The sequence below is a fragment of the Mycothermus thermophilus genome (genome assembly GCF_041956435.1).
Source record: "Mycothermus thermophilus strain CBS 625.91 unplaced genomic scaffold VTJ04scaffold_2, whole genome shotgun sequence".
NCBI classification, from domain to species: domain Eukaryota; kingdom Fungi; phylum Ascomycota; class Sordariomycetes; order Sordariales; family Chaetomiaceae; genus Mycothermus; species Mycothermus thermophilus.
Window position 1 is genome coordinate 679,628 of NW_027191428.1, and position 9,617 is coordinate 689,244.

Genomic DNA, 9,617 nt, shown 5'->3' on the forward strand with positions numbered 1-9,617 from the left:
CGCTGCAATGCTGCTGGAGCCCGCGGCTACCCGTGTGCGCCCCCACGCCGCGCGGACCGGAAGGGATGCCGACCCTGGTCTGGTTGCATGACAGGGGATGACAGCGCTTCCTTGGCGAGGAGCCAATTGGTCACGCTTTTGCGAAAAAAAGATCATGGCGAGGTCAAAAGTTGGAGTTTGTGTGGGTGGGAAAGAGGAGAAAGTTTGGAGGTGTTGAGATTATTGACACCAGCCCGGAAGCATAAGAGAGGCTTGAGAGGCTTCAAGTTGGTGGGTTGTCTAGTAATCATCAAGTTTGCCCCTTTTCTTCGGGTTTTCTGACTCTTTTCATTCAGGCGAACGACCTGGAATCTGCAACAACTCAACACATTGATCAACGGCCTATCTTCAACAGCGCGACAATTCAAGGAGCGTCGTCAACATGGGTCAACCATCCTGGGAGGCGTCCCACGCCCTCGTCTACGTGACCTACGGCGTTTTCTTGTGAGACCAAGACTTGCAGGAGCAACCATGCCTCTCTGCATTTCCTATCATCGCGATATCCGGCTAACGCTCGGTCTAGGTTGCTCGGAACAGGCGTGGCCTGGCAGTTCAGGAACCAGAGCAAGGGCGAGTTCCTGGCCGGCACCCGAACTCAGACCGGTTAGGACTTCTTCACTCTCCGAGCTGGCGGCGAGATTGATGATCGCATGGGGCAAACTCTGAAGCTTCCGAGCATCCCTCCTCCCGCTAGGCGTCATATGACTCGTGCTGACCAACATCGTGTGTAACAGCCCTGCCGCTGGCCCTGAACTTCATCGCGTCCGGTGAGTGAAGTTCGGCCATGCGGCCGAGACAAGGCTGCCTCGAGCCGCTCGATAGACATATCAGAGTGGCAGCACAAAACGCGGCAGCATGAAGAGTGGAACCCAACTTGATCGAGTGCGAAACGGCAACCTCCCCACCAAGAGGAGCGGAAAACGCAACCTTTACGACGAAGGCGATGGCCTCTCCGGCGAAATGAGCGACAGGAAAGCCATACACCGGCATGGCTGACCACAGGTTCGTAACCCACACCTCACCAAGACTCCGCCCTTGTCTGCGCTTGCGTTTCTGTTTCCTTGTTGCTTCTGCTTCCCATTATCCCATGGCTCGTGGGAGTGTCAAGGAGAGAGTAACGCGAGCGTGGACGGGGGCGGAGATTGCGGCTCACTACGGGCGCCGAGTTTGAGGCGGGCTTGCTGTCTCCAACCTCCCTCGCCTTGATCTGCTTTGCCTTCCAACCAGGCCAGACAAGGCGGATGAGCTGGGGGAGAGCCAGCAACACGCCTCGAACGAAGCTGAGATTGTACCGTGATACTCGATCAAGTTAATGCTTGCGTGGGAAACGTGCTGCCGCTCTGAGAATCCCCCCTAACCCGTTACCTTGCCCATTCCCCACCCCTTTCCACCCTCCCACTCCTCCCAGCCCGAGATCTCGAGATACTAATCTCCAACAGCACTCGGATCCGCCATTCTCTTCGCCTACCCCGAGCTGGCGACCATCGCCGGCGTCCAGGGCGTCGTCGTCTATGCGCTCTCGTCGGCGCTTCCCCTGCTGGCGTTCGCCGCCCTGGGACCCATCATTCGTCGCAAGTGTCCGCAGGGCTTCGTCCTTACCGAGTGGACGCGCCAGCGCTATGGGACCGTCACGGCCTTGTACCTGAGCGCCATGACCCTTTTCACCCTCTTCCTTTACATGGTCTCTGAGCTGTCCGCCATCGGGCAGGTCATCGCCTTGCTGACCGGCATCGACGGTCTGCCGGTGCTGATTGTGGAGTGTGTCATCACGACCATTTACACCTGTATGTCCATGGCGTTGTTGGTGACTTGGGCTCCATGCTGACACTTGTCCACAGCCATGGGCGGTTTCAAGGTCTCCTTTTTCACGGATAACATCCAGGGCGCCATGGTCGCGTGCCTCATCATCATCGCCACCATCACCATCGGCGTCGAGACCAAGATCGACACCAGCCTGATCGAGGAGTCCGGCCTGACCAAGCCGAGTCTCCTGGGCTGGCAGCTGCTGTACATCCTGCCGGTCGCCATCCTGACCAACGACTTCTTCCTGGTATGCATTCTCGCTTCATCTGCTTCATGTCCATCACAACCCAACTAACCATTCGCAGTCTCACTTCTGGCTCCGCACCTTCTCTGCACGCTCCGACAAGGACCTCTGGCTCGGCATCTCGGGCGCCATGGTGGGCATCCTCATCATCGTCACCCTCGTCGGCTGCACGGGTCTCGTGGCCGTCTGGGCCGGCGTCTACCCGGGCACTTCCGACGAGGCGTCTGTCCCCTTCTTCGCGCTCCTCCAGCAGCTGCCCAACTGGGTAGTCGGCATCGTCGTGGTTATGTCTGTGACGCTCAGCACGGCCGCGTTCGACTCGCTGCAGACGGCCATGATCACCACCGCCTCCAACGACCTGTTCCGCAACCGACTCAACATCTGGTACATCCGCGCGGGCGTCGTGCTGATCATGGTCCCCGTCGTGGTAATCGCCATCCGCGCGCCGTCCATCCTACAGATCTATCTCATCTCGGACCTCATCTCGGCCGCGACCATCCCTGTCCTCGTCCTCGGCCTGTCGGATTACTTTTACTGGTGGCGCGGGTTCGAGGTGGTCGTCGGCGGTCTCGGCGGGCTGTTCACCGTGTTCTTGTTCGGCACCGTCTACTACGGCGATGCCAAGCTCGGCGGAGAGCTGCTTCTCCTGCAGCAGGGCCTGTATACCGCCGACTGGGGTGCGTTTGGCGCCTTCGTTGCCGCGCCGGTGGGTGGAATTCTCTGGGGCTTTGGCGCCCTAGGCCTGCGTCTGGGGATCCAGTACTTCCGCGCGAAGAAGGCGGGCACGCGGTTCAATGCCCTCGACCGGCCCCAGGCCACCAGCGACGCTGAGGTTGCGGCTGTTTCGGTGGGCGAGGATGTTGAGAGTGGCTCGGATGCTCCGGGCATTTCTAAGTCTACTGGCAAGTTCTTCTGAGCTAGGGACTGGAGGGATTTTGGATGTTGGAAGGGCCTTGTGGATGACAAACGGGAGGTGGTGTAAAGGGGGAGTTGGAGTGTTTGCTTTGGAGGACAACAAGGGGACAGTTGAGTGCCTCTGTGCTGTTCTTTTGAGTCCAAGTAATACATGACAGCTTCCAGGGCGATAAGGAGTTGAGGAGACGGAATAGAGTTGGTCCATTGAAGCGGCGATACCAAGAGACTCAATCCTCAACTATGACCGTAACCATGTGAGACAAGACCTCGTTGTTCTCCTATTTACCTCACGGTACAAGGTCGTGTTTTGTGGACTGTTCGGCGCATTATGATGTAATCTTAATCATATAACCCAACTTGCCGGTTTGAGTCATGTAGGTTATTGTTCCTTTACGTTGGGAGGGAGGGTTGGTCCATGGTGATGTCAGGCCGGAGTCTGCGGCTGGACGTGCTACCGCCTAGGAGCCTGATATCTGCTACCCGTCTCAAGGTCGTGAAATACACCAACTGATTCATCACTTTGTCAGGTAGCAAGCGAGGTATAAATGCCCGACTTGACTCCTATGACTCGAGACATGTCTCGTCCTAAATACAAGATCAGGTAACCAAGGCGTCCGCTCCCTCTGTGTCCAGTGGAAAGCTATGCCATTCGTCCATCCAGTTGCCACCTTTGCTAGGCCATAGTCTCCTCCAAGTCTCCACTTCGTTCTCACGATATTCTTCCAGCTCCTCTCTGCGAGCCTCCCAGTCAATATAGTGGGACTTGATTTCTCGCACGACCACCTCCTCGTCGCGCACCACATTTCTGGTGATTAACCAGCTTCGGATCACCCAATCCAGCCAGGGCGAGAACCCGTCTCCGTGTATGACCCGGCCGTGCCGGACCTTTGGTTCAAGCGTGAGACGCTCCAACGTCGCCGCGCACCCTGACGAGGAAATCTCCTTGTAAATAGCTCTTGCCAGAGTTTCGTCGACAGCCAGGTTCTTGAGCTTGTAAAGAACTTCTGCAATCCGCTCCTCTCTCTTGACATTAAAGTTGTGAGTAAGTTTGTCGGAGGGGACCGTACAGTCAAGTATCAAATTGGCGCGCCGTAATCGAGGCAGCTTTCCAAGAGTCCGATACATGGCTACTTCTTGTGCGTTGCCATGGCGGCGGCGGATTCCCAAGTGGATGTCCTCTAGGCGGGGACAATGGCGCTGGATAGAGCGGACTTTGTCCAGATCTTGATCCGGCTGCTTGACGAGATCGTAAAACGGGAGATGGAGTTTGCGAAGGGTTGGGCCATGGCGCTCGAGGAGACCTTCGAACGTTTGCGCGCTAATATCGGAACCGAGAAGCTTCAAGGTCTCAAGCGGCGGCAAGCAGCGAAAGAGCTGTGCTGCAAGACGGTCCCGGATGTCATCGTGATCGTTTGGAAGGTCACGGCCGTTGTTGTCTGTCACATTCAGGGTGATTACCAGCTGACGAAGGGAACGTAGCTGGCCGCTCTCGGCCAAGGAAACTAGGATTTGCAAGCCATCTAATGAGAGGACCCAGGTGTATTCGAAACGCCGAAGAAAGATGGGATCTATGCATTCCATCCAGGATCTGAACCTCCAAGGGCCGGGGTTATCGTTGATGATGAGAGTCTCGAGCTGCGCCCCTTTCCAATCGGCCGGCGGTTCCTGTGCCGGGCGATCGTGAAAGAAACCGCGCCATGGTCCTCTTGGCGCCCGAAGAGCTTCGACGAGTGCTATGGTTCCAGACGTACTAGTGTAGCGGATTCTTAGATACCGAAGATTCGGCGCATAACCCCGTTGGAGAATGTGTTTCAGGGCCTCTACGTTGAAGCTGAAGCGCCCCTCATCGTCGTATCCTTGAACAGAGGTACGGATGCTAGTGAGACAAGGAGAAGTCACCAGCGAGTACTCGTCCGGGTCGACATCGTGTAGTTGGTTCTGTTCCTGATAAAGGCTCCGGAGGCTGAAGGTGCGGACATGCAGGCGGACTGTCGGATGGTGCTCATGGAGCGCCGTAAGAACGCAGGCCGGGACAAGATCTCTACAGGCCCAAACCACGTCCGTGAGGCCAGGGAGCTTCTTGAGGAAAGGAACAAACGGGAGCCAGGCCTGGTGCTGAGCCTGTTTATACTCGGGACTCAGTGTCAGGAAGCCTGGGTTGAACCCAACGTTGTAGCTGTCTTCTTCGTCCTCACTGTCGCTTGCGTTGTCGTTGTCCATGCTCACTGACCACGGAGACGGGGGGCTTTCACTTTCGGAACTCCTGGCAGTGAGGATGACCCTCCTACCATTACCTCCCTCATCCTCACTGTCACCTGCGTCTTCCCCCTCCTCCTCGCCGGCATTCTCGTCCTCGTTGTCCATCCATAAAGGACGATACACTCTAGTCCGGACAGTGTCGGCCATCTTACCGATGAGCACAAGCCGCCGGACACATCGAAACAAGTCATCTTGACCGAGTATGGCGTTCCATCTCTCCAAATCTGTGCGAAGCTTTTTCTCGTACCAGATGGTGAGAACGATGCGAGAGAATCGCCCCCTCGCCGAAGCTCGACGACAGGTTTTGCTCGCTAGCGATAAGGAAAACAGGCTGCGTCTGGGAAGATACGAGCAGATATACTCGAAGATGTGCAAGGGCAGTCTTTCAAGTGACGAAAGCGGAGAGTGTGGATGTGGATCGGGAGACCCCATGGTGGCGGGCAGCGGAACTGAACGGTGCCGCGGTGATGGGGGAAGATGAGAAGTCAACACTCACATCCGGGTTCTGAGTGAGCCCTTTGTACATATCTACGGGTAGGATTGTCCCAGCAGGGGTATGTGTATAGTGCGCCAACTGCGGCGACTACAGTATGCAGTGTGACGCTGAGGTCGCCCAGTTGAGGATAACGTCTCCCCCATTTGAGCCCCCTGGCCATCGAGGGGATCCTCATCCATTTGCCGCCACCAACCTACCCACCCCTTGTCCACCAGGTGATACATGGTATGATGCAGCACTTCAGTTGTAGCCACGCTTCCAGTTGAAAGAACCCTCACCAGACAGGCTGAGCCATGAGGGGTCCTACAACGAACCCCTAAAATCCGGCTTGCGCTTCTTTGTTGACAGTCTTGTCCTGGTTGTACATACAAGCCGGTACACCATGAACCAGGTCCGGCTCGTGGCGTCTTATACAGAAAATTGCTTCGATGTTCATTTTTCGCCCTCTCTAGCATGAAACAAAGACTTCCAGATATTCTCTTGTCCAAGCCCATTTCGGCTGACATAAATGTCGCCGGGCCCTCATCATTGTCAGCTGGTTGTGTTAAGTCGCCGGACCTTTATCATCTAACCTCGACCTTTGTTGGCACGTGACATGCCACAAGCTTCCAGGTGCAGGAAAAAGGTAGTGGGAAAGAGTGTGTAATTCCGCATGCTAGATACAAAGGAAAATAGAGCGAGTGAATGGCTATTTATCCCTGTTTGGGGCTCCAGCAGAGGGTTTCTGGAGCGTTTGGCGAAGAGTTCCCTTCGCCCGAAGCATGTGGGGGATGGAACAGCAGCGTAGTAAAGGCTAAATTGGAGCGTGTGGCTTCATTCACATAGGCTCGGCGCTCATCGGCACGACAGCACGATACTACTTTATTGTCATGCATTACAGTGAGCTTCTCTCTCAGAGAGAGAGGCCCCCCATTGCACTGGTGCACCTCAACACTTTTTCACAGTTACGCCGGTCACGGTAATCCCAAGGTCGATGAGACTGAACTCGTGTCCCGGTGGTGAGGGCGTGTCGGAAAAGAGCCCAGCACCCCGGCTTATCCTTGGGCTTGTGCTCGCCTGGGAGGTTGGAAGTTCCCGAGACTCATCCTCTGAGAGTCCTCGGTCTCTGTGGAGAGGCGTCGGCAGAACAAGCTCCGTGGAGATGGCTGGCCGGCCGGTCGTCTCTCGTTGAAAGCTCTTGGAGATCGCCAAAGGCATCGCCGGAAATTGGCCACCCCGCGGCGGCGGTTGCGGGAAAGGGTCACGTCGCGGCGAGCACGCGTTTTCCAGATGTGAACTTGGGACGAACCTTGCGGCGACGGCCTTGGGATCTGAACTTGGGATAAACATCGTCGTGGTTTCCGGCGACGTCAACGTCGCAGCAAGTTTTCGGCAAAGAAGCGTGGGCCAAGGATGAATTTCGCGGCTACTTCTTTGTGGCGGCGACGCTTGAAAGAGCTCATCGGACTCACTAACACCAGCTTCATTAAGCAAGAATTTTATTGCAGCGCGGAAATTTCGTCCGTCGCCGAGGGTCGGCAGTCGCTGCGGATCTACGTCCCCAACGCTCTTTGTCCGCAAGGACGCTCTACGATAAGGCGTGTCGACCAAAAAGCGATGAGGCTGGGCGCAACCTCTGGAGCGCCATCATCCAGGCCCTTCCGCCTACCGGCGCGCAGTTTGGAGTCGCTGAAACGAGTCCCTGTGGACGCTAATGGCGAAAAACTTCACAATATGAGACAGACCCCGGGGGCAGACGGAATGATGGCCATGGCGACGGGAATATCCTCGATACTTTGGAAATTGATTGGTTCTTGTGGACCTGACGGTGTTCGATGGAGGAATCCTTAGTTGTGTGTGGCCCTCGTCACAAAGGTAGACAACAATCAAAAGATACTCTTGCTCCGGAAAGGCTACTTCCCAGCATCTTGCCGCCCTCATGCGGGGGCTGGGTCACTCCTGCTCACTCAAAGGCCATCCTCAAAGGTAAGGCGTCCAGCGCCAGATCCGCCCAACGCCAGAGTTGTTCTGGGAACGGCTCCAGGCGAGGCAAATCGAGAGTTGTCGATCGGGTAGCCCTGCGTCTGGTTGATGGACCATCTCGGCGGCGTGACGATGGACAAACTGAACGGAGCCAGGTCCGAGAGTTTCCGATGGGGTATCTCTCGTAGGCGTTGGACGCCAGAGTTGTTCCAGCCCAGGGCCAGGCGTGTCCGGGTTTCCCACCGGGCAACCTGCATGTGGTTGATGGCCATCTTAGCAGGATGGCGATGGACAAACTGAACGAAGTCCCAGTCCTCGCTATCCCTGAGCCATCAGCATGGCTCCCAAGCGCGAGGACCCCATGGCCTGGGACCATGATGTCGACAAGGCCCTCATCAGTGCGTAGGGACCTTGGCGTAGGTAATCTCTCCAAAGCCCTGGAAGCAGAGCTCGTCCTCCGTCACGTAGTCGGAGAGGCCACTGACGAACAATGTGGTGTTGTTCGGATTCGCCAACTGATTCATCGGCTGAATCGGCGTGTACGGAGCGGCCTGTCCGTAGTAAGCTGGGGGAGCAACCCATACTGGAAGGCCTCCATGGCTGAGGCCTGGTGCCATCATAGGGCTCAGGGTGGCGTGGGCATGGCCATGGCCATGGCCATGCTGGGGAGACCGAGTCTTGGGGGTCGCAGTCGAGATGCGGTGCACCGGCTGATTGCCGCAGTAGACGCTCTGCATGGCCGTGGACGTGGCCATGCGGATGGGGCCGAGCTTGGGAGGCCGGAGGTGGGTTTTGACGAACCATCTGAGGTGGAGGATATCGCGCTTGAGGGTGGGGTGATGACCAGGCGGCCGCTGTTGAAGCCGGCGCCGTCCTCGCCATGCCATGGCTCATTGAACTTCCACGGCTCCCCGTAGACTCGGAAGGGGTCAAAGTACTCCGTCGCTGCGGATGCCGAGGCGGTGGACCAGCATCTCTCAATATCCTCTCCGTGAGCTTAGCCTCGCCGGGCAGGTAGAAACTTCCGGCACCCCGACGCTGGTTGGCTGCTTTGTTGAGATGACAGTTCAGATGATAACTCAAAGCTTGTGACGAAAACGTAAAAACACACATGATGTTGCATGACCAGACGGCCGGCGTGAATAAATCCTCAGAGCTCTGTTTCGACGTGGAATTATCGCTCACCTACCTGGAAACAAAGGATATCCGAACAAGCCACGTCCGAGGCACGTTCGGATCAACATCGACCTCCGGTTGTCTTGTCACGACCGGCGATCAGCGTCTATAGTGATTCAGGCCTCGACGTAGGATGCACCTCTACCGACCTTGAATCGGAGCATGGTATGTCGAAAGCTACGTCAGAAGTAATGCTTACAGCCGATGTTTGTAGTGTTGTATATTTACGCTCCAGTTTGTATCTTCTCTATCAGAACATTGGGTTTTTATCTCTAATTATAGGTCTACATTTATTAAAACGCCCTTTTCTTCTTTGTGGCTTGTACAAGACAAGATGACCGGCGTTAATAAATCCTTAGACCTCGTTTCGACGTAGATATTTCTTCCACCTCCCTTGGAACAAAGGATATCCGAATAGGTTATGTCGTAGGAATGTTCGGACAACCGCCGGCCTCCGGTTTCATTGTCATCACCGGCGTCCGGCGTTCCCGGCGATTTGATGTTCGACGTAAGATGCTCCTCTACCTACCTTGAATTAGAGTACGGAGCGTCAAAAGGCACGTCGGGAGCAATGCTTACAGCCGATGCTTTTGATGCTGTGTATTTAACCCCTTATTTTTTGAGAGTCAACAGCTGGGTTTATTGAGATGAGACGTCCTTTGTAGACTTTAATCCTTGCCTTTGGCTTTTTGGCCGATCTCTCACCATTATCCTTAAACACAG

The 9,617-nt window shown here is 55.9% G+C and overlaps 3 protein-coding genes across 3 annotated transcripts; 1 reads left to right on the forward strand and 2 right to left on the reverse strand.

Annotated features, from left to right (window-relative positions):
• Nucleotides 1–7: 7 nt before the first annotated feature.
• Nucleotides 8–3,002, forward strand: VTJ04DRAFT_2380 (uncharacterized protein; the record flags this gene model as incomplete). Its single annotated transcript, XM_069360163.1, has 7 exons — nucleotides 8–82; nucleotides 395–483; nucleotides 563–642; nucleotides 774–806; nucleotides 1,479–1,823; nucleotides 1,878–2,089; nucleotides 2,148–3,002. The coding sequence occupies 7 exons, from the start codon at nucleotides 8–10 to the stop codon at nucleotides 3,000–3,002; spliced, it is 1,689 nt and encodes a 562-aa protein (XP_069220901.1).
• Nucleotides 3,003–3,598: 596 nt separating this feature from the next.
• VTJ04DRAFT_2381 (uncharacterized protein) lies at nucleotides 3,599–5,407 on the reverse strand (the record flags this gene model as incomplete). The annotated part of the gene is made up of 1 exon (XM_069360164.1): nucleotides 3,599–5,407. The coding sequence occupies one exon, from the start codon at nucleotides 5,405–5,407 to the stop codon at nucleotides 3,599–3,601; it is 1,809 nt and encodes a 602-aa protein (XP_069220902.1).
• Nucleotides 5,408–7,702: 2,295 nt separating this feature from the next.
• On the reverse strand, nucleotides 7,703–8,605 carry VTJ04DRAFT_2382 (uncharacterized protein; the record flags this gene model as incomplete). The annotated part of the gene is made up of 2 exons (XM_069360165.1): nucleotides 7,703–8,042; nucleotides 8,121–8,605. 2 exons carry the CDS (start codon nucleotides 8,603–8,605, stop codon nucleotides 7,703–7,705), a joined length of 825 nt encoding a protein of 274 aa, XP_069220903.1.
• Nucleotides 8,606–9,617: the final 1,012 nt, after the last annotated feature.